Source organism: Macaca nemestrina, chromosome 1 (genome assembly GCF_043159975.1).
Source record: "Macaca nemestrina isolate mMacNem1 chromosome 1, mMacNem.hap1, whole genome shotgun sequence".
NCBI lineage: Eukaryota > Metazoa > Chordata > Mammalia > Primates > Cercopithecidae > Macaca > Macaca nemestrina.
In genome coordinates, this window is record NC_092125.1 from 122,166,243 (window position 1) to 122,191,772 (window position 25,530).

Genomic DNA, 25,530 nt, shown 5'->3' on the forward strand with positions numbered 1-25,530 from the left:
AAAGGTGAGCTTAACCATGCTCAGAAGAGACACACTTACCCAAAAGAGCAAGTTGAAGAAAAACAGGACATACTTCAGCAATTTCAAGCTACTCATGCCCATGCTGTGATATTCTTGCCCTAAGGAATAAGGAAGAAGAAATTAAGTTACCTGGCTCTGTAAGGTAGCCAGAGATCAGAGTGCGCAAATGTTCAGGGATCTCTAGCATTACCTTGGGGTTGAGCTGTGGCTCTCCTCTGGAAAGTTTCCCCAAACTCTCCACTTCCCTAGTTTCTGAACTGAAATACCAACTGGCTCATCTTAGACATTCAGTTTTTGTCCAATTCAGTAAGTCAACAATGCTTAACACTGAATTAAGCACTGTAGAAGAAAATAGAGCCATTCTTAGAAGAGGATGGGTCACAGTGACAAAGACCAGGCCAGTGCTTCAGCTCTATCTGCAGCATTAGCAACTAGTGTCTGGGCACTTACTTAAGCCCTTGAAGTCAGGGATGAACTGGTCAATCAGCCATCAAGAAAGCCAACAGCTTGATGGGCCAGTTTCTTAAATACTCTATGATTCATGTACATACTACATTTGATAGTAAACTTCTCCACATGAAAGTGGGGAGAACATAGCCACGCCTCATTTATTCTTTTACTGCAGAAACATTTATAATGTTTTCTGTTCTAGATGTTGTGGAAAACACAACTGTGACTAAGCAGTAGCTATCCTCCAGAAGATAACAGTCTTACAGCAGAGATAAAACAAGCCAACAAATATGCAATGGGGAAGTAAAAAAAGATAGCAATGTAAGTTTTATTTTTTTTTTTCAACTAGAATATCATTTTCTTAGTGAGGACATCAGTTTCCAATGTGTGGTCCTCAATTCTAGAAATCAAGATACAGAATTTTGATCTTTCCTTTCCTTTCCTTTCCTTTCCCTTCCTTTCCCTTCCTTTTCCTTCCTTTTCCTTCCTTTCCCTTCCTTTCATTTCCTTTCCTTTCCTTTCCTTTCCTTTCTTTTCCTTTCCTTTCCTCCTTTCTCTCTCTCTCTCTTTCTTTTTTTTTTCAGAGTCTCAATCTGTCACCCAAGCTGGAGTGCAGTGGCACAATCTCGGTTCACTGCAACCTTCGCCTCCCAGGCTCAAGTGATCCTCCCATCTCAGCCTCCCAGGTAGCTGAGACTAAAGGCATGAACCACCATGCCCGGATAATTTTTGTATTTTTAGTAGAAAGGAAGTTTCACCATGTTGCCTAGTCAGGCCTCAAACTCCTGACCTCAAGTGATCCACCCACCTCGGCCTCCCAAGGTGCTGGGATGATTACAGGCATGAGCCACCGTGCCTGGCCAGAATTTTGAATTTTCTGTCAGAGGTAATGATATTCTATAAAGTGACTCATTTTTAAAACTGTGCACAGGACTGATATTTAAAGCAGAATGTTGAGGCAGTGTTCCATTAAAATTATGCCTTTTCCAGTGCATGGGTCACTTGTGCAATCCATAGTATCTTCTTTGCAGTTGCAAGGTACCCGGGAATCACATGGTCTTGAGGGAATAGTTCATCCAGGCTGTAGATAACCCTGGTGAGCTACTTCTCTTCCACAATAAAGTGAATTTCTCTGTTGTAAACACCAAAAACTTAGATCTATTTCATACCCTTTTCCTTTACTTTGTGCTTTTTTCCCCCTTTTTCTTCTTGTCTTACTCCTCAGGATTATCCTTAAATCTACATCATTACTTTAATAAAATTAAAATAAAATTAATTGGATTACAAATGCATTTGAATATATATCAAGAGTCAAATGTGATGATTTACTACCCAGGCTTTGAGGTCAAACTCGAATTTTCCTCTTACATATGCCATTAAACAGCTTTGTGAGAATTGGACACCAAACTTAACAGTTCTAGTCATAAGTTCTTCCTACCTATGTAAAACGGGCCAATACTTATCCCTCTTAGGGTGGATGTGAAGATTAAATGATCTTATCACACAGACTGTGATACAGCAAGACCGGTACTCAGTAAATTGAACCCATGATTATTTAGTCTTTTTTTTTTTTTTTTGACGGAGTTTTGCTCTTTAACCGAGGCTGGAGTGCAGTGGCATGATCTAGGCTCACTGCAACCTCCACCTTCCGGATTCAAGTGATTCTCCTGCCTCAGCCTCCAGAGTAGCTGAGATTACAGGTGCCCGCCACCACATCCAGCTAATTTTTGTATTTTTTTTTTTAAGTAAGGACAGGGTTTCACTATGTTGGCCAGGCTGGTCTCGAACTCCTGACCTTGTGATCTACCTGCCTCAGCCTCCCAAAGGGTTGGGATTACAGGCGTGAGCCACAGCAACCTGCCAATTATTAAGTCTTAAAGAACTATTCTGTTTATCAGGAGTGAATGATGAATTTGGGTGTTTCCCAGCCCTTTATCAGTATCAAAGTACTCAAGAAACAATGATAAAAAGAAAATCTTAAAACAACCAGGGGAAAAAAGACCTGTTAAGGAATAAGGAACAATTGTAAGGATAATAGCAGACTTCTTACTGGAAAATAGGCAAGCTGGAAGAAAGTGGAGCAACGCATTTAAAATACTAAAGAAAAAAAAATTGTCATCCTGAAAATCTATACCCAACAAAAATACATTTTACTAACTAAAAAAAGGACTTTAAGATATATAAAAGGTGAAAGAATTCCACACCAGTAGATCCATACTACAAGAAATGTTAAAGGCAATCCTCTAAGTAGAAGAAAAATGAGACCAGATGGAATTACAGATTTACACAAAGGAACAAAGAGCACCAGAAAAGGTGGCTACAGGAATAAATGCACAATACTTTTTTCTTTTTATTTAAATCTCTTTATTTTTATTTTTATTTATTTATTTTTTTTTGAGACAAGGTGTTGCTCTGTGACCCAGGCTGGAGTGCAGTGGCATGATCTTGGCTCACTGCAACCTCCGCCTCTCAGGTTCAAGAAATTTCCATGCCTCAGCCTCCTGAGTAGCTGGGATTACAGATATGCACCACCAAGCCCAGCTAATTTTTTGCATTTTTAGTAGAGAGGGGGTTTCACCATGTTGGCCAGGCTGATCTCGAATTCCTGACCTCAGCTGATCCGCCTGTCTCAGCCTCCCAAAGTGCTGGGATTACAGGCTTGAACGACCGCACCTGGTCTTAAATCTCTTTAAAAGATACTGAACAGTTCAAACAAAAATAATAACAATATTGCATTGCATTAATAATAAATGTAAAAGTAAACTTTACGATAATAATAGTGTAGAGGCTGGGAAGGGAGAAATGGAAGTATACCATTGGGAGCTTCTTACTTGTGAAGTGGTAACCTCACTTGAAGGTAAAAATCTTTAAAAATACTAGATTAATCAAAAGAAGCCAGAAAAAGAGAAAAGGGGGAACAACAGATGAGAAAAATAAAGAACAAATAGAAAAATGGACAAATAAAAAACAAATATGCTAAAATCCCAACCATATCAACATCACAGTAAATGAAATGGTCTGAATACTTAAAATATGAAGCAGGAATAAATAGATGAATTATAAAAACAAGACCCAATTATGTTGCCTACAAAAAATGCATTTAAAATATAAAGAAGCAAATACATTTTAAAGTAAAACGACAGAAAAAGATATACCATACTAACACTAATAAAAGGAAAAAAAGGCTGGAGTGTCTATATTAAACTAAAACAAACACTATTACAGAAAAAATCATCAAGGATAAAGAAGATTATAATTATAAAGGGACTGATTGAGCTAAAGAACATAAAAATCTTAAGCGTTTTTGCACCTAGTCAAAATCTGAGACAGAAATGAACAGAACTGAAAGAAGAAATAGACAAGTATACAGTTATACTTGAATAGTTCAATATCCTTCTCTTAATAATTGATGGAATCAGTAGACAGAAAAGCAGTAAATATTTGAACAACAGCACCAATCAACTTAAACTAACTGATTGTGATAGAACACTCCACCCCACAACAGCAGAATATACATTCTTTTCAAGGTTACATGAAACATTTACCAAGATAGACCATTCTGGACATAAACCAAGTTTCAATAAATTTAGAAGGAATTGAATTAGAAATCAATAACAGAAATATCCCTAGAAAATCTCTTCAAATTGGGAAACTAAATAGCATACTTCTAAACAGTTCATAGATCAAAGAAGAAATCAAAGAGAATATTAGAATTCTGAATTGAGAAAAACTTTAAAAACATGTTGAAAATGTGTGAATGTCACTAAAGCAATATTTCGGGGTGAATTTTAGTGCTAAATATCTACAGCTGAAAGGAGAGTGGTCTCCAATTAATGACTTCCGATTGCATCTTGAGAAACTAGAAGAAGTATAACAAATTAAACCCAAAATAAGCAGAAGGAAGTAGGTAATAAAGATAAACACTGAAATCAATTAAACAGAAAAACAAAACAAAACAAAAAAAACCTCACAAAAGTTGGCTCTTTTAGAAGACTGATAAAATTGATAAACTTATACACAGGTAATCAATTTTAAAATAAAGAACAAAAATTATCAATATTAGGAACGAGAGAACAACACTACAAATTCTATAGATATCAAAAGGATAAGTCAATATAATAAATGACTTGATGCCAATACAACTTAGATGAAATAGATGAACTCATCGAAAGGCACAAATTACCAAATCTCTCTCAAGAAATAGATAACCTGCATAATCCTATCTCTAATAAGAAACTGATTTTGGAGTTTAAAAATCTTCCCATAAAGAAAACTGCTAGTCCGGATGTCTTATTGATGATTTCTACTAAATATGTAAGGCAGAAATAATACTGATTCTATATCAAATCTTCCAGAAAATAGAAAAGGAGGGTACAGTCTCTAGCTTATCCTGTGAGGCCAGAATTTTCAGTTACTAAAAGCAGAAAGATATTACAAGAAATAAAACCACAGACCAACATTCCTCAGAACAAGATGTGAAAATCATAAACAAGATTTTAGTAAAAAACATCTAACAATATAGAAAAATGATAAGAAATTATGAACAAATGGGGCTACTCTCAGGAATGCAGGGTTATTTTAACATTGAAAAAGGTACTTAATCATATTAACAAACTGAAAGAGAAAACAAATTATCTTCTGAATAGATACAGGAAATTTATTTGACAAAATTCAACATCTATTTCTGATAAAAACTTAGCAAACTAGGAATAGAAGAACACTTACGCAAACTTATAAAAGGCATTTATGAAGGGCATAGAATTAAGAACATCATACTTAATGGTATAATACCAAATGTCTTACCCTTATATAAGGAAGAAAATAAGTCTGTTTACTCTTAACTACTCTATTTGGCATTGTACTAGAGTTTCTAGGCAGTGCAAATGAAATATGAAAAGAATGGCATCCAAATTGGAAGGAAAACGAAAGTAAAACTGTCTTTGTTCACAGATATCATAAATGTCTTTGTAGAAAATCTAAATAAATCTACAAAAAAAACTACTAGAACTAACAAGTAAGTGTAGCAACGTTGCTAGACACAAGATTCAATCTACAAAAAATAATAGCATTCTATGCACTAGTAACCATTAGAAATCAAGTATTTTTTTAAAGTATCATTTATGACAGCATCATATATGAAATACTTAGGCATAAATCTGACAAAAGTTGTGAAATAATTGTACGCTGCAAACTTAAAAACAAACATTGCTGAAAGAAATTGAAAAGATGCAAATAATGGAGAGATATACCACATCCATCTACCAGGAATTCAATATTTTTAAGATGTCAATTCTTCCAAATTTATCTATAGATTGTAATCCCAATCAATACTACAGCAGAATTTTTTGTAGACTTCAAGCAATTAATTCTAAAATTCATTTGGGAATGCAGAAGACTTAGAATAGTAAAAATGAGTTTGATAAAGAACAAAATTGGAATACAAACACTACCTAATTACATTACTTTCTATAAAACTACAACAATAAAGACAGCATAGCACTGGTGTTAAATAAATATATCAGGAGAACAGAATAGAGAGTCCATATGTATACGGACAACTGATTTTCAAAAAAATACAAAATTAATACATTAGAGAATGAACAATACTTTTTTCAACAAATGGTGCTGGGAACAATTGTCTATTAATATACAAAAAATGAACTTGCATTTATACCTCTCTCCATATGAAATCATAACTAGTAGTGAATCATAGATCTAAAGGTAAAATCCAAAACTATAATTCTCCAGAAGGAAATTTAGGAGAAAATATTTGCAACCTTGATTACACAAAGAGTTCTCAGATAAGACACCAAAAGTACAATAAGTTGATAAATTGGACTTCTTCAAAATTAAAAACTTCTGCTCTTCAAAAGACACTGTTAAGAGAATGAAAAGACAAGGCACATAAGGCAAAAAATATTTCCAAATCACACAGAAGATAAAAGGCATGTATCCAGAGTATAAAAACAACTCTTGAAACTCAATGGTAAGAAAATAAACAATCCAATTTTTTAAATGGGCAAAAGATCAGAACAGACACTTAAAGAAAGAAGATATTATATGGATGGCAAATAGCACATGAAAAAAAATCTCTACTTCATTAGTCATTAAGGATATGCAAATTAAAACCATGGTAAGATACCACTCCACATCTCCTAGAATGGCTAAAATGTTTTCAAAACCTGACCACACCAAGTGTTGACGAGGATGTGGTGAAACTGGAACTCTTACACACTGTTGGAGGGAATGTAAAATGCTATAGCTATTTTCAAAAGCAGTTTGCTGGTTTTGTACAAAGTTAAACATATACTTATCATATGATCCAGCCATTCCACTCCTAGGTATTTACCCAAGAGAAATGAAAGCATATGTCCATACAAGGACTAGTACAGGAAAGTTCATAGTTTTATTTGTCATAACCCAAACTGGAAGCAACCCAAATGTCCATAAACAAGTGAATGTATAAATAAAGAGTGGTATGATTTTACAATGGAAACTACTTAGCAATTAAAAAGAATGAACTATTGTTACACTCTACAGCATAAGTGAATGTAAAAATAATCATGGTGAATGAAAGAGGGTAAATAAAAAAGAGTATATTCTGTATGATTCCAGTTATATAACATTTTAGAAAATGAAAACTAATCTATAGCAACAGAAAGTAGATCAATGATTGTATGAGGATGAAGGTAGGGGAGGGTAGGAGGTGAATAGAGGGAGCAGGGAAGGGTGAGAGAAAGGGATTACAGAAGGTCACAAGGAATCTGTAGTGACTGATGCATATGCTCAGTGTTTTGACTGTGGTGATGGATTTATGCATGGGTACATTTACGTCAAAGGCCCCTCCTAATTTACTCTTGTCCATCAATTCACACTCATGGCAACACCCCCTGTATTATACTTTAAAATTTAGCAAGCAATATTGAATCCTTGTCTTAATGCTTCCTTCTTTACTTTGCTAATGTGTTTCTTTGCTGAAATTTCCCCTTTTCTTTATGGTCTCTTATTCTAGTTAGTTACTGATCATCCTAATGATTCAGCTCAAGTGTCACTTTTCCAGGAAGTCATCTCTGTTTTTTTTTTTTTTTTTTTTTGAGACGGAGTCTCGCTCTGTCGCCCAGGCTGGAGTGCAGTGGCGCGATCTCGGCTCACTGCAAGCTCCGCCTCCCGGGTTCACGCCATTCTCCTGCCTCAGCCTCCCGAGTAGCTGGGACTACAGGCGCCCACAACCGCGCCCGGCTAATTTTTTGTATTTTTAGTAGAGACGGGGTTTCACCGTGGTCTCGATCTCCTGACCTTGTGATCCGCCCGCCTCGGCCTCCCAAAGTGCTGGGATTACAGGCGTGAGCCACCGCGCCCGGCATCTCTGTTTATGTCTAAGTGTTCACACCCAACCCTCACTTCTCCTAAGGAGTATCTGTAATACCTGTGTACCTCTGCCATTGTACTAACCATTCTGTTTTATAAATGACTATTCCCTCACTAGAATATGAGCTCCTTGAGGGTAAGATCTATGCTATTCATCTTTGGATTCTCAAAGCCTCATTACCTCAGAATTATCTGATGTAGTGGAATGAACATGACACTGCAGAGTCAGGAGCCTTGGGCTTGAATTTTTAGTCTACTAATAAACTGATGTTTTGGACATAGGCAAATAACTAACTTACCCATCAGTAACAGAAAGGAATTGAGCCAGATGCCTCCTAGAATCACATCAGCCCCAACATCCTGGTATCCTATGACAATTAGTTCAGGCCCCTGTAACCTGATTGTCCACAGAGCACCAACTGGCTAGGTGCCCAAACTTAGGGACATTCCTACTGATTCTTTCCTTCACAGACAGGAAGAAGAACCTCTTCTTCCTTCCTCTCCCACTTTCTACCTTTCCAGACTCATACCAAATTGAGTAAGAAAATCTTCTCACCTGGTGAAGATTGTCACTACTTTTGCCACATGCCATAAGGGCCCCAGAGAGAATGCTGCTCCATTTCCCTTTCCCCTTCTTCACTGCTACTGGGCAGTGATTAAGCCTCCCACCCCTTCCAACTACCATCTAGAGGAACTGACACCCCTCCCACAGTCAAAGTCTATGACTCTCAGCTCCATGACTCATGGTTCTATGCAAAAACCACCAACATCAGTTTCCAGGAAATCTGCATGACCAAACTACACTTAGCTGTGGCTACCTTCCACAACTCAACATGGAGGTTAGGGATTAACTTTATCCTTTAGTTTCCTCCAATGGGCTTGAGCTGGTAGACCTGTGGATTTCTAATTCCATCCTGTCTTTTTTTGACCTGGACTAACAGCACCATGTAATCTACTCTTGAATTTAATCAAGCTTAGAAGTGGTTAAGGTTGGATAGAGGCTTCAAGAACCTCTGGGAAGTTGAGGTGGGACGAGCCCTTGAGCCTAGCAGTTCAAGACTAGCCAGAACAACATAGTGAAACCCCGTCTCTATTTTTAAAAATTTTTAAGTTAAAAAAAAAAACCTCTATCAGTTCTTCATCTTCAGCCTTATCTGATCCAATGTTACAAGCTGGTCTGGAGCCACAGTAAGACAGCTTTGGTGCTACATAGACCATTACACTTATGAGATATTGATAAGTGCTCTTCAAACAAAAGCCAAGATAAAGAAAAAAACAGTGTAAGAGAAAAGCTTCTTATATGCTAATGTGCGCTGTGAAAAGAGAAACATATACTTATATAACTACAAACCTATTTTTATGTTGGAGATTACTTATTAACAGCTCAAAGAATATAGTATTCCGTGGAACACAGTTTGATAAACACTAGCTTTGGAATCAGACAGGTCTAGTTTTGAATTCTGGTAGTACTACTTATCAGAAGTGTGATCTTGGGCAACTTGCTTAACCTGTCTTTCACTATATCTTTGAAATAGGGCTATTAATACTTACCTCAGAGGTTGTTCTGAGGGCTAAATGAGATACTATTTCCAGGATGGCCCAGTCCCTGAGTATCTGCCTTATTCAGTGAATACTCACTGAAAGATCAAGTTCAGAGCTTACCTACCAGTCCTTAAGGGTAACCCTTAGCTTCTAATAGATTTTTAGGAATAAAATATACATGGGGCCAGAATAATCCTTTGCTTGTTTCATAACTTTTAAAAAGAGATTTCTTGTGCCATTTGTAAAAAAATTTTAAAAAATCAAACAATAAAGAAAAGTACATGTTTCTTTCTCCATTTGTACCTATTAGGACAAATTGAAAATTTCAAATTTCAGCAATAAAAGATAAATAAATAAGTGTAAGTATAGTTTCTGTAAGACTTCCTTTCAGTGAAGAAAAGTGTTTAATAGAAAAACACCTTTGTATGCTAAGATTGAGAATACATTATTAGAACACATTTCTTTCTCCACTGAAATCTGTTAAGACATGTTGGGAAATCCCAGCAATAAAAGGCAAATGTAAGCACACTTTCTTTAAGATGCATAATTATTTTCTTTCAGTGAATGGAAGAATTTGGTAGAGCAACACCTTTGTAAGCTAAGAGTGAGAATATATATTATTAGAACACATTTCTGACTCCATTGAAATCTATTAGGAAAAGTTGAAAAATCCAGCAATAGAAAGCAAATGTAAGCATGCTTTCTTTAAAAAAAAAAAAAAATCTACATTTAAAAAATAAAGAAAAGTATAAAGAAGAAAGCATAAAGTCTTCTGAAATCCCACCTCCCAGAGATAACCATCATTAGCATTTTGGCAAACATCTTTCCAGACACTTCTCCATATACATTTCTCTATATACAGATTTGTCAATTTACATACAAGAGCATTTGCGAGGTAATTATGGCTCCCTATCCCTTCCTACACAGAGCCTGTAGCACTCTTTGTTCCTTAGCAAAGAAAATTGAGGCTGTGATTAAGAAAATTTTTTTCTAAATAGGAGCGAAAATCTGTTCCCAATGAGGGCTCCCAAATTTAGGCTTTCTTGCTCAAACAAATTTAGATACATAATAGATAGTTCACTGAATCCCACAAAATACTGAGTTCCTCATAAATGTCTTATTTATAATCCTCAAATCAGCCTGACAACATAGGTGTCATTAGCCCCATTCTGCAGAGAAGTCAAGGACTGGCACAAGGTCACCCAGCTAAGAATCATCAAAGGCAGGGTGAAGGCCAAGGTCTTTCAGCTTCCAAAGCCCAAGCTCTTTCCACTATCCCAGGCTCTGGTTTTGTGCCTGCTACTTCCCAATTCATTTGGTGCAATGTGTTGAGCATCCAGGAGAAGACCTTCCATTTTTCATCAGCTTGTGCCTCTGCAGTTTGAACTCCTATGAGCAGTGGCTGAGATGCAATCAGAGTTATGGCTGTACGTCCTTTTGAAGAGCAATAAGCAGTTGTAGCGAAAGAAGCAGGAGTAAAATAAAACAAAGCCAAAGCATCAACTCTCATGTATTAGTGTCGGCTCATCTCTCCATCAACTTATCAAGGAATGTCTGTTACCTTATTCCTTCCTAAAATTGTAATCTGGTAAAAATTTTGTTTCATCTAGGCCACTGTTAGGGGAGGAGATTTGGTGATTTATAGAAGAAGAGAGAAATAAGGAAGAAGAAAAGAGGAGAGAAAAAATGAAGAAAGACAAATCCAGATGATCTTGGAAGCTCACTTCCTCCCATTTGGGAGCTTAGCAAGACACTACTAACAGCTGAAGTGGGACAGGGACTCTTCTAATAAACTTACTCCCTAAATCAGGAACAATCACCTAAAACAGTTAGCACTGTTACAGAGTCAAGAGACCAGAGGTTCTCTTTCCTCCTATGTAGAAATATGCAGAACTTTACAGACAGGGTCGCTTGGCTAGAGCCCTGTCCATGGCTGTGCTCAGATTAAGCAAGACTCTTTGTGGGATAAGAAAAGCCACTTTGTTGGTATTCCTATCAAAAATTTAAATAACCTGAATCTAATCATGAGGAAGCATCAGATAAACTCAAATGGAGAAACATTCTAAAAAAGAACTGACCTTACTCTCCAGGAATATCAACGGCAAGAAAAATGCAGGAAGTGTTCCAGACTAAAGGAGACAAAAGTTAGAGTTGAAGGCAATGCATGACTAGAAATTTCCTTTTGCTATAAAGAATATTAATGAGGTAATTGGTGGAATCTGAATAAAATCCATAGATTGTTAATTATATTGCATAAGTGTTAATTTCCTGGTTTTGATCATTGTAAAGTGGTCATATAAGAGAATGCATTTGTTTGTAGAAATATACACTAAGGTATTTAGGGGAAAGGGCATCAATCAAGTTACTAATTACTCAAATGAGAGAGCCAGAGAAGAATAAACAAATGAAGTAAAATGTTAACATTTTGGAAATCTGGGTGAAAAGAATTTAGAAATTTTTAATAATATTTTTTCAACTTTTTTATCAGTCTGAATTTTGTCAGAATTTTTTTAAAGAGTTGGAAAATAAATAAATGATCTAAGGGATTCTCATCTCAAAATCATTACAATTTAAGTCTTCTATGTTATAAATATTGAGATTCTACAATAGTTATTTTAAGAAGACTAAACCATGGAATAATTCTTGAATGCCTTTATTTGCTCCTGATATAGAGTAAGCCATAAGTTCAAATTTACTTTAACAAGTAAACTTTAACAAGTTTTAAAAGATATGAGGTGTTAAAATCATTTCTTACCCCTATTCCTCAATCTAGTTCTCCTGAAATAGAAAAGGCCAAACAAAAATATTTGGAAAATAAAATATATATTTAGTTTTTCTAGTGTTTAGTTTTCTAGCATAGTGGCTTAGGATCAATTACATTTACAAGTAAGCTGTATTTTTATGTTTGTTTATGTTAAAATGCACTAAGAATTTATGTAAATGAAGAATAGTCTAATGATGCCTACTTAATAAAAAATCTCTTAGGAAAGGGACTATAGTATAATATAGAAGCAAGAGCATGCCATAGAGAATCAGAAGACATTCTAAATAACTACTAAGTAATTTTATGATTTTGGACAAGTCATTTTACTTGAAAAGTAAGCAGATTGGACAGTTGCAACAGCTCACATTTATTGAGCTCTCATTATGAGTTAGATACTTTATTTGAATCTAAATAATCTCTAACATCACTTTAAGTACCAATATTCTAATTCTTGGAATATAGCACTCTCATTTTAAATGATTATAAAAATGTATCCTTGTGGCATATTTGCTTTTACAACAATTCTTGGTCATAGCTATGAGGTATTGATGCTATTGCTTGGGTAGAAATTCTGCTGTGTGCTGGTTTTTTGAAAATATCAACAAAATTGATAGATCGCTAGCAAGACTAATAAAGAAGAAAAGAGAGAAGAATCAAATAGACACAATAAAAAATGATAAAGGGGATATCACCACCGACCCCACAGAAATACAAACTACCATCAGAGAATACTATAAACACCTCTACGCAAATAAACTAGAAATTCTAGAAGAAATGGATAAATTCCTGGACACATATACCCTCCCAAGACTAAATCAGGAAGAAGTTGAATCCCTGAATAGATCAATAACCGCCTCTGAAACTGAGGAAATAATTAATAGCCTACCAACCAAAAAAAGTCCAGGACCAGACGGATTAACAGCCAAATTCTACCAGAGTTACAAGGAGGAGCTGGTACCATTCCTTCTGAAACTATTCCAATCAACAGAAAAAGAGGGAATCCTCCCTAACTTATTTTATGAGGCCAACATCATCCTGATTCCAAAGCCTGGCAGAGACACAACAAAAAAAGAGAATTTTAGAACAATATCCCTGATGAACATCGATGCAAAAATCCTCAATAAAATACTGGCAAACCGAATCCAGCAGCACATCAAAAAGCTTATCCCCCATGATCAAGTGGGCTTACTCCCTGGGATGCAAGGCTGGTTCAACATATGCAAATCAATAAACGTAATCCAACATATAAACAGAACCAAAGACAAAAACCACATGATTATCTCAATAGATGCAGAAAAGGCCTTTGACAAAATTCAACAGCCCTTCATGCTAAAAACGCTCAATAAATTCGGTATTGATGGAATGTATCTCAAAATAATAAGAGCTATTTATGACAAACCCACAGCCAATATCATAATGAATGGGCAAAAACTGGAAGCATTCCCTTTGAAAACTGGCACAAGACAGTGATGCCCTCTCTCACCACTCCTATTCAACATAGTGTTGGAAGTTCTGGCCAGGGCAATCAGGCAGGAGAAAGAAATAAAGTGTATTCAATTAGGAGAAGAGGAAGTCAAATTGTCCTGTTTGCAGATGACATGATCGTATATTTAGAAAACCCCATCGTTTCAGCCCCAAATCTCCTTAAGCTGATAAGCAACTTCAGCAAAGTCTCAGGATACAAAATCAATGTGTAAAAATCACAAGCAGTCCTCTACACCAATAACAGACAAACAGAGAACCAAATCATGAGTGAACTCCCATTCTCAATTGCTTCAAAGAGAATAAAATACCTAGGAATCCAACTTACAAGGGATGTGAAGGACCTCTTCAAGGAGAACTACAAACCACTGCTCAGTGAAATAAAAGAGGACACAAACAAATGGAAGAACATTCCATGCTCATGGATAGGAAGAATCAATATCATGAAAATGGCCATATGGCCCAAGGTAATTTATAGATTCAATGCCATCCCCATCAAGCTACCAATGACTTTCTTTACAGAATTGGAAAAAACTACTTTAAAGTTCATATGGAACCAAAAAGGAGCCCATATTGCCAAGACAATTCTAAGTCAAAAGAACAAAGCTGGGGGCATCACACTACCTGACTTCAAACTATACTACAAGGCTACAGTAACCAAAACAGCATGGTACTGGTACCAAAACAGAGATATACACCAATGGAACAGAACAGAGTCCTCAGAAATAATACAACATATCTACAACCATCTGATCTTTGACAAATCTGACAAAAACAAGAAATGGGGAAAGGATTGCCTATTTAATAAATGGTGCTGGGAAAACTGGCTAGCCATATGTAGAAAGCTGAAACTGGATCCCTTCCTTACACCTTATACAAAAATTAATTCAAGATGGATTAAAGACTTAAATGTTAGCCCTAAAATCATAAAAACCCTAGAAGAAAACCTAGGCAATACCACATAGGCATGGGCAAGGACCTCATGTCTAAAAAGCAATGGCAACAAAAGCCAAAATAGACAAATGGGATCTAATTAAACTAAAGAGCTTCTGCACAGCAAAAGAAACTACCATCAGAGTGAACAGGCAACCTACGGAATGGGAGAAAATTTTTGCAATCTACTCATCTGACAAAGGGCTAATATCCAGAATCTACAAAGAACTCAAACAAATTTACAAGAAAAAAAAATGACCCCATCAAAAAGTGGGCAAAGGATATGAACAGACATTTATCAAAAGAAGACATGCATACAGGCAACAGACACATGAAAAAATGCTCATCATCACTGGCCATCAGAGAAATGCAAATCAAGACCACAATGAGATACCATCTCACACCAGTTAGAATGGCAATCATTAAAAAGTCAGGAAACAACAGGTGCTGGAGAGGAGGTGGAGAAATAGGAACACTTTTACACTGTTAGTGGGACTGTAAACTAGTTCAACCATTGTGGAAGACAGTGTGGCGATTCCTCAAGGATCTAGAATTAGAAATATCATTTGACCCAGCCATCCCATTACTGGGTATATACCCAAAGGAGTATAAATCATGCTGCTATAAAGACACATGCACACATATGTTTATTGCAGCACTATTCACAATAGCAAAGACTTGGAACCAACCCACATGTCCATCAATGATAGACTGGATTAAGACAATGTGGCACATATACACCATGTAATATATGCAGCCATAAAAAAGGATGAGTTCATGTCCTTTGTAGGGACATGGATGAAACTGGAAACCACCATTCTCAGCAAACTATCACAAGGACAGAAAACCAAACACTGCATATTCTCACTCATAGGTGGGAGCTGAACAATGAGAACACTTGGACAAAGGAAGAGGAACATGACACACAGGGGCCTGTCATGGGGAGGCAGGAGCGGGGAGGGATAGCATTAGGAGATATACCTAATGTAAATGACGAGTTAATGGGTGTAGCACACCATCATGGCACATGTATACATATGTAACAAACCTGCACATTGTGCACATGTACCCTAGAACTTAAAGTATAATTTTAAAAAAAAAGAAATTCTGCTGTGTGCTTATGAAATGGATAATGAAGAGAGAGCACTCACCTCTAACTCTCAGCATAGAGATTCCTGGCCTTTACTCTGAGTGGTCATTCACTGACTTTGCAAATGCATGTCTTTCTCTTTTCCAGAAGCTACCTCCAGTCAGCCTTCCCAAACTGGCCACCCAACCTCCACCTCAATCCTTCCCTCCTCTGCCCCAGCAGCCATGCTGTCCTGCTCTGCACAGCTGTCTGGTTTCTCTGAGTTACTTTGCTTCAGTGCCCTGCACCTGCAGTGGCAGATGGGTCCTGGGAGCTTCCTGACGACAGGTGCCCAGTCTCTAGGGCCCAGGGTGATTTACACATAGTGGATGCTTGCTCAGTACAAGAAGTGCCCTGGGCTGACTAATCTAGGAACGCAAAAGAAACCACTATAACTGAATCAGTGCAGTACTTCCTGGAACAGAAGCTAAGCTGAAAACAATGGCTGTAACCTCACAAGAAGCTCCACCCTTCCTTCTGCTCTAAGTGAAAATCTAGGTTGAGGAGGGAAAAACCTGCCTCTTCTCCCTCATTTCAACCCCACATCCCATCAATTCTGTCGTGTGAACATGGTGGGCATAGCCCCACCCAGAGCTGGACCTAGGACCTGCCTGGTCAGCGATCTTGCCCTCCACTTTCTGGTGCCAAGTAGGAGAAAGGACTTTCCACTTCATGTGACTCTGTAAGCACGGTGTGTTACACTGCAGTCTCACTTGCTCGCTCTCATTTCTAACATGCCTGGAGGTACACACTTCTTTGAATTTGAATATACAGCACCCTTGGTCTAGAATGTCTCCAGAGCAAACCCATACTTCTGTGAAAGTGAACCCACCAGTCACCTCTCCAGGGATTCTTTGGCACACTCCTAACTCCTCCTACAGTTTGTGCACATTCTCCATCTATTATAGAAAAGAGCACATTGCACTGTATTTGTATATTGCTGTGACTGTAGTCCACAATAAACCGTACAACTCCTTTCAGATGATAATCTTCTCTGTTATCCTGTATCTCCAGCACCAAGTGCCATATCTGGCCATGGGGTAGGAGTGGGAAAGGAGAACCGCAGTCCAAGGGCCTCTGTGCAGTCAGGGGTCAATCAGAGGGCATAAAAAAGGAAGGACTGACAGACTTCATCCTTTCCAGTTTGTGCCTCTTGTCAGTGAACAAAGGTGAGGTCACTTAGGTGGTGGTAACCATAGCTGTGAAGGCATGGACTCGGAATCATTCCTCATGAATGTAAAGGTACTCAATCCTTTCATTTAAAAGTTAAATGTTCTTAACTGACCCACACAGGAAACATCACAGGAAATAATGTTTCAGTTCAGTCTTTGCTCCCGTTCAACCACAATTTCAAAATAGTACAGATTCTCCTCAAGATTGAGAAAGCAAAACCTCTTTGTTTATCCAGCAGCTAGGAGTCTGCTTTTTCTCAGCTTTCTTCCAAAGCACATGCATAGTATGATATCTCTTATCTCCCATGGGAGTTCCTTAAGAGTAGGACTGTTTGCTAGATAAATATTCTCCTTCTACCTTTTCATCTCCCTCCCCCACAATTCCCAAAGCACAGTGCCTGGCCTCAGGAGGCACCTAACACTTGATTATTAAGTGTTTTTTCTTCTAAAAGCCACTTTTAGTGTCTTTAAAAGTGTTTTAGACGACTGCTTTTTATTTTTTAATTCAAGGCTCAATAAGCTCTCAGGTGTTTTGGGAATCTAGAACCCTCTCCCCTGTCCCCACCCCTCTTGGAAATCTAGAGCCCTCTGCCCTGTTCCCAACCCTCATTCTTAGATGGGTGGGTGTAGTCAAAGAGAACTTTCTCCTTTCTGCTCCAGGGCGTAATCAAGTGAAATTCTCACAGGTCTTGGAAGAAGAAAGCTCTTATATAGAGTTTCCTATGGTGGTCACAGAGTCAGGACCAAAGCTCTGCTATCACTTTGCTGAGTTCATGCAACCTCAGTCATTAGTTACAGCACATGATTGGAAATTACTGCAGTATCAAGTTTTGGGGATTGCATTTATACGTGCATCAGTGGTCACGTTTTGTACACCAAGGATAATCTGGAGAAATGCTGAGGATCACAATGCGCTTCCTGCTCCTTAAAAGCCAACAATCTACACGTCCTTTAGAGGTGTCTAAAGGACCTTTTAAAATACAGTTACTGAGCACATCCTGGTGTTTTGATTTTTAGCCACCTTTCTATTTAGTGGCTTTGAAGAGTCACTAACTTAACTTTAGAAAATTTCTCAAATGAAAAAGAACTGTGTCTTCTAGCTGTCTTTCTAAAGACAGCTCTGGCTGTGGGCTCTTTCCTCACTTTAAAATCACAAGGCCAATTTTCTGAAAACCAGAGCACATAGGAAATCTCCCCATTGTCATCTCGCAGAGAAAGCTCCAGGCATCAGGAATTACTACACAGAGTAATTCAAGCTCTGTAGCAATTAAGGCGTGTGAATGCCTCAACTCAGAGATTTAGATACCGGGAACCTGATTAAGTAAAAGCATTTCTGGCCTGATTGCCTTTGGGGATGTTACTAGTATCTTGCTAATCTGTCTTACTTCGTGCACTTAATATTTGCGAAAGAGAAGTTGCAGGAGATTTTATGGTTACTAACGAGGTATATGGAGACCCCTAAGAATACGCCCTACCCCACATTAGACAGCAAACCAGGTTAAAATGTCATCAACCTTACCTTTTCCAGACACCGTTCCTCAGTCCTTTAGGCAGAATTTAGTGATTATCCTTGAGGTGGCTGAGACAAGGCTGGTAACACGGGTATCCGGGGCTATTTGTGTAAAAGGAGAAGTAAAGGGCGAAAAAATATGATCGTGCTGTGACGACAGGAAGCCCAGATGAGAAGAAGGAGGAAGTGAGGCTGAGTCCGCCCTCTTTCGCCTCAGAGACTCAGTCCTTCCCCAGTGGCTTTTTAGAAACTTCCTCCCACAGCCCACCCTAAACTAGTTTCGTGAAACAAAGGAAAACTTCATAACCAAGTTGGTTCAGGCACAGATCTCTGAGCAGTGGTGGATTCTAGGGTAATTTTGGCGATGATTTTTGCTTAGAAAAGGACAGTGCTTCTCAATCAAGGTGGCATCTCAGAATTAACTGTTTATTTGTTCAAAAATAAGCACCTGGCCCCACCACCAGTTTCCTATTCAGGTAGACAGACTGGAGGGGAACACAAGAAACAATATTTCTAAACATTTTCTAGGCCTGAGACTTCGGAATGTCTTTCTGAAGATTCTCTGCTCCCTCCTCACACTCCCTGTCTGGCTTCAGCCAGTCTCTAGACTTCAGTTAATTGGACACCATTTGCAGACTTCTCTGTCTCAAGAGCAAGATTGTCTTAAGGTGAGCCCCCAAGGCATAATCCCAGGGGCGCTGGTAGAAATGATTTGGTTAGTACAGGAAACACCACATTTGGAGCCAAAGATCTGAGTTTCAGTTCCAGCTTTATCTCTTTTAGCCGTGAGATCTTGAGCAAGTCTCAATCTGTCAGCCTCAGTTTATTAATGGTAGCATCTAATAATAATCCTACTAGTTACTGTTACATCCTTATTTATATACAAGAAAACAGGGGCTCAAAGAGGTTAGAAAATTTGCCCAAGCTCATACAACTAAGACATGTCAGAGCTAGGATTCAAATTCCAGGTCACGGAGAATGCCTTTTGAGAAACACTGTGATCAATGTATTTTGAAAAATGTGTTTCTACTTTCACTATGCTGCATCACTGGAATTTCCTTAGACTGGGTCAAAGGAGTAGGTGACAACCCAAATACGTCACTAGCTAACTGTGAAACCTGGAAGCAATCACTGAGCCCCAGTGTTTTCATCTTATAAATGAACAGATAGATGACACTCTTTGTGATGCTGACTTGGAAGCATGCCTCTGGGAAAGCTAGCTGTCTCCCGCTTCCTTCACCCTGAGACATTCAGATCCAGAGTAATCTCCAGCCAGGGCTGTCTTGTGGAGAAAACTGAGTTAAATGATGGTAAAAAGGTATTTACTGCAGAGCTTGTCAGTCCTTAATATTCTCTAAGCAGGGGAAATAATATACAGATTTCCCCAAACTTATCTGAGCATCAACTCCGTGTGTGTGTGTGTGTGTGTGGTTTCTGTGTGTGTGTGTGTGTGTGTGTGTGTGTGGTTTTTCTTAGGGAACAATTTTTTCAGTGTGACTACACTTTAGGGAATGCTATTAAAAACTTTCTGCTCCTCAGCTGGAATCACTGCCCGTCACTCAGGGCTGCTGCCATGCTGACAGATCCCTGAAGTGGTGGGGCTGAGAAGAGGCTCTGGCTGAACTCATATTTTCCTAGTTATCTCACCCATTCTGATGACTCTAATTACTCTGTCTGTTCCAAAGATTCACAAATCTATATGGATGCCATGATCTCTCATTTGAGCTCCACTCTCTCCCAGGCACCTCAAATCCAATATCCAAATTCAGTTTGATGAACTTGGCATCCCCACACTCAAGCCTGCTCCTCCCACCATGTCCACCATCTAGGAAAGACCTGACTGGCCTTTCAGCCACATTCATGAGAAACCAGGTATCTTCTTAAGCTACTCTGTCTCCCACACCACCACCTATTATCAACCACCAAGTCCTGTCAACTATGCTTTTACCTAAATATTTCTCAAACCAGACCACCTGTTTCCAACCCCATAGACGTTACATTAGTCCTTATCTCTTACCTGTGTTACAGGATGCCAGTCTCCTTCAAGACCAGCTTGGACGTTTCTTCACTCCGTCCTCAGGAAGAAGGGAGGAGAGCCTTCTAAAATGCAAATTTAATCACATGACTCCCCAGCTTAAAACTCTCAGCTGGCTATTTCTTCCCTGGCCCCACCCCGGAGATCTCCTCACACTGGATAACACTGGATGTGGAATTCCTTTGAGTTGCTTAAACAAATCAATCTAGTTCTGTCTCACGTGTTCTCTCTAGAATATCCTCTCACCTGTTCACCTAATTCCTTACTCATCCTCCATCATAGCACTAGAAAGCCTTCCAGGCAGGGCCAGTTACTCCTGCTCTCTGCTCCCATTGCCCACAGGCATCCCTCCACCCTCTGTCATTCCTTGTTTTTCATTGTTTTTCCCCACTAGACTCAAAGCTCTGTAGGTTCTGTGTTACTCTGTATATGTTAGGTGATCTTGCTCATGACTGTATTTTTAGTGCCTGGTATTGGGTCTGGCACGTAAGAGGTGTTCTATAAATATTTCAATAGTTTCAGGTAATGTGAGGCCTGAAAGTTAGGGGAACCAGAATTTTGGGACAGGCAGAGAGAGTAAGGGGAAAAAAGAGATAGGTAGACTGAACGTCTGCAGAGGCAGAAGTGATAAATTAGGGGGAATCTTAGGAATATCAGGAAGACTATCTCAAGACAAATTGTTCACAGCAGAATAGATGACCATTTTAATGGAGAACATTTTTCCTTAAATGTGCCTCTTTCCATCATTTCACTGGGAAGAGTTGTTCAAAGTGCCAGACAACTAGAGGTGGCTGTTTCCTGGGATTAGGGGTTTGGTAGAGAAAAACATGCCCGCTTATACCCACACCTATAAGATTTTATTGAGAATTAATTCTGTTTCTGACCATCAAATATTTAGAATTCATTTGCAGGGACAAGAACAAAAACAACTGGAGAATAAGACAATGTCAGGGAACTCCATGTTATTGAATAACCCAAAAGAATGCTCAAAAACTTTGAACAAACTAGTTTAGAAAATGCATTTAGCAGAAGCTCAGACTCATGGCTTGATCTTCTCAATACAGGGTATATTGATCACCATCATAGATGATAATAGAACCTGAGAGTTTAGGAAACTTGAACTTGGCCAGATGAATAGTGGGAATACAAATTATGAGTACTCCACTATTACGTAGTCGTACTGGCCAAAATACATTCTGAATAGCAAAACCTCTTATGGACATTGTGAATTGAGTCCCCATTTAGACCTTTTTCAAAAGCCTTCTAAGTGAGTAGTTCTAACTGTTTTATTATTGGAAGATAATCACTGTTGAAATATGAGAATACAGATAGAACTTCCAAGTTTATTTCAGAGTTATTTAAGTACATAAGGATATTAGAGTTTAGGAGGCATAGATTTTGTGAGAATTATAAGATTGGAAACTTCAAACGAGAGATTAAAGTTAACTAGTAGTACATTGGATTTTGTTTATGGGCTCTAAGAGTAAAGTTTTGAAGAAAATGCAATAGAACATCATTCTTAACTTTCATTTTAGGTTCAAATGTACATTTGCAGGTTTATTATATAGGTAAATTGCGTGTGACACGGTTTTGGTGTACAGATTATTTCATCACCCAGGTGATAAGTGTAGTGACCAATAAGTAGTTTTTTTATCCTCTCCCCCCTTCCCTGCTCCACCCTCAAGTAGGCCCTAGTGTCTGTTGTTCCCTTCTTCGTGCCCATGTGTACTCAGTGTTGAGCTCCCATGTATAAGTGAGAATATGTGATATTTGGTTTTCTGTTCCTGCATTACATTTTTTAGGATAAGGCCTTCTACCTGCATCCATGTTGCTGCAAAGAACATCATCTCATTCTTTCTTATGACTGAATAGTATTCCATGGCATATATGTACCACATTTTCTTTATCCATTGATGGTCATTTAGATTGATTCCATGTCTTTGTTATTGTAAAGAGTGCTATGATGAACATACACATGTATGTGTCTTTATGATAGAACAATTTATGTTTCTTTAGATATGTACCCAGTAATGGGATTGCTGCGACAAAAGGCAGTTCTGTTTTATGTTCTTTGAGAAATTTGCAAACTGTTTTCCACACTGGCTAAACTAATTTACATTCCCACCAACAGTGTGTAAGCATTCTCTTTACTCTGAAACCTCGCCAGCACCTGTTATTTTTTGGCTTTTTAATAATAGGCATTTTGACTGGTGTGAGATGGTATCTCACTGTGGTTTTGATTTGCATTACTCTAATAATTAGTGATGCTGGGTATTTTTTCATATGCCTGTTGGCTACATGTGTGACTTCTTTTGACAAATGTCTATTCAGGTCCTTTGCTCACTTTTTAATGGAGTTGTTTAGTTTTTGCTTGTTAATTAGTTTAACTTTCTTATAGATTTGAATATTAGACCTTCGTCAGGTACCTAGTTTACAGATATTTCCTCCCATGCTCTAGGTTGTCTGTTTACTCTGTTGATAGTTTCCCTTTCTGTTCAGAAGCTCTTTGGTTTAATTAGGTCTTATTTATCAATTTTTGTTTTTGTCACAATTGCTTTTGACATCTTCATCAGGAAGTCTTTACCAGGGCCTTTGTCCAGAATGATATTTCTTAGGTTATTTCCCAGGGTTTTAAAAATTTTAGGTTTCAGATTTAAAATTTCATCCATCTTGAGTTGATTTTGGTATATGGTATAAGGAAGGGGTCCAGTTTCAATCTTCTGCACATGGATAGCCAGTTAGCCCAGTACCATTTATTGAATATGGAGTCCTTTCCATATTGCTTGTTTTTGTCAGTTTTGTTGAAGATCAGATGGTTATAGGCGTGCAGCAATATTTCTGGGCTCTCTATTCGGTTCCCTTGGTCTATGTGTCTGTTTTTGTATCAGTGCCATGCTGTTTTGGTTATGATAGCCTTGTTGTGTAGTTCAAAGTCAGGTAACGTGATGCTTCCAGCTTTGTTCTTTTTGCTTAGGATTATCTTGGCTATTTGGGCTTGTTTTTAGCTCCACATGAATTTTAAAATAGTTTTTTTCTAGTCCTGTGAAAAATAGTGTAGGTAGTTTGATAGGAGCATAGAATCTGCAAATTGCTTTGGGCAGTATGGTCATTTTAACAATATTGACTCTTCCAGTTTATGAGCATGGAATGTTTCCCATTTGTTTCCATCATCTCTAATTTCTTTGAGCAATGTTTTGTAATTCTTATTGCAGAGATCTTTCACCTCCCTGGTTAACTATATTCCTAGGTACTTTATTCATTTTGTGGTGTTTGTGAATAGGGTTGCATTCTTGATTTGGTTCTCAGCTTGGAAGTTGTTGATGTATATAAATGATACTGATTTTTGTACATTGGTTTTATATATGTTGAAACTTTACTGAAGTTGTTTATCAGATCTAGGAGCTTTTGAGCAGAGACTATGGGGTTTTCTAGGTATAGAAGCATATTGTTGGCAGAAAAGGATAGTTAGACTTCCTCTCTTCCTATTTGGATGGCTTTTATTTTTTTCTCTTGCCTAATGGCTCTGACTGGGACTTCCGGTACTATTTGAATAGGAGTGATGAGAGTGGGCATCCTTGTCTTGTTGAAGTTCTCAAGGGGAATGCTTCCAGCTTTTGCCCGTTCAGTATGATGTTGGTTGTGGGTTTGTCATAGACGGGTCTTATTATTTTTAGGTATGTCCCTTCAATGCCTAGCTTGTTGAGGGTTTGTAACATGAAGGGATGTTGAATTTTATCAATAGCCTTTTCTGTATCTTTTGAGGTAATTCTGTGGTTTTTGTTTCCAGTTCTATTTATGTGATGAATTGCATTTATTGATTTGTGTATGTTGAACTAACCTTGCAACCAAGGGTTAAAGCCTATTTAATCAGGTGGATTAGCTCTTTGATGTTCTGCTGCATTCAGTTTGCTAGCATTTTGTAGAAGATTTTTGTGTCTCTGTTAATGGGGGATATTGGCCTGAAATTTTCTTTTTTGGTTTTTGTTTCTGCCAGGTTTTGGTATTAGGATGATGCTGGTCTCATACAAGTAGTTAGAGTGGACACCCTCCTCCTGAATTTTTTGGAATGGTTTCAGTAGGAATGGTACCAGCTCTTCTTTATACATCTGGTAGAATTTGGCCATAAATTCATCTGGTCTTGTGCTTTTTCTGGTTGATAGGATTTTTATTACTGATTTAATTTTGGAACCTCTTATTGGTCTGTCCAGGCATTCAATTGCCTCCTGGTTCAAATATGGGAGGGTGTATGTTTCCAAGAATTTATCAATTTCTTCTAGGTTTTCTAGTTTGTGTGCATAGAAGTGTTCATAGTAGTCTCCGAGAGTTTGTGTATTTCTGTGGAGTCATTGGTAATGTCCCTTTTGTCATTTCTGATTGTGTTTATTTGTATCTTCTCTCTTTTTTTATTTATCAGTCTAACAAGCAGTCTGTCAATCTTATTTATCCTTTCAAATAACCAGCCTTTTGATTTGTTGATCTTTTGTATGATTTTTTTGCATCTTAATTTCCTTCAGTTCAACTCTGATTTTGGTTATTCCTTGTCTTCTGCTAGCTTTGGGGTTACTTCACTCTTGTTTTTCTAATTCCTTCAGGTATGATGTTAGGTTGTTAATTTGTGGTCTTTCTACCTTTTTGATGTGGGCATTTAGTGCTATAAGCTTTCCTCTTAATACTGCTTTAGCTGTTTCCCAGAGATTCTAGTATAGTGTATCTTTGTTCTCATTCAAAGCATTACTTGATTTACACTTTAATTTCATAATTTACCCAAAAGTCATTCAGGAGCAGGTTGTTTAATTTCCATGTAGTTATGTGATTTTGAGTGATTTTCTTCATACTGATTTCTATTTTTATTGCACTGTGGTCTGAGAATGTGTTTGGCAAGATTTTGGTCTTTTTAAATTTGCTGAGGGTTGTTTTATGATCAACTGTGTGGTTAATTTTAGAGTATGTGCCATGTGCAGATGAGACAAATGTATATTCTTTTGGTTTTGTGTGGAGAGTTCTGTAGATGTTGTTTAGGCCCATTTGGTCAAGTGTCAGGTTCAGGTCCCAAATATCTTTGTTAGTTTTCTATCTCAGTGATCTGTCAGTGAGGTGTTGAAGTCTCCCACTAATATTGCGTGT

At 37.9% G+C, this 25,530-nt stretch overlaps 1 protein-coding gene across 2 annotated transcripts in view; it reads right to left on the reverse strand.

Moving 5' to 3' along the window:
- LOC105479228 (CD53 molecule) overlaps nt 1-20,452 on the reverse strand; it is a 29,159-nt gene extending 8,707 nt beyond the window's left edge. The window contains exons 1-3 of one of the 2 annotated variants that reach the window (XM_011737147.2): nt 20,389-20,452; nt 18,381-18,473; nt 40-119 (exon numbers count right to left, since the gene is read on the reverse strand). In XM_011737147.2, coding sequence (XP_011735449.1) covers nt 40-102 — 63 coding nt within the window. In that variant the 5' untranslated portion in view covers nt 103-119; nt 18,381-18,473; nt 20,389-20,452. Of the gene's footprint in view, nt 1-39; nt 120-11,459; nt 11,511-18,380; nt 18,534-20,388 lie in introns of those variants that run through there. The other variant, XM_011737148.3, reaches the window with a different exon arrangement.
- Nucleotides 20,453-25,530: the final 5,078 nt, after the last annotated feature.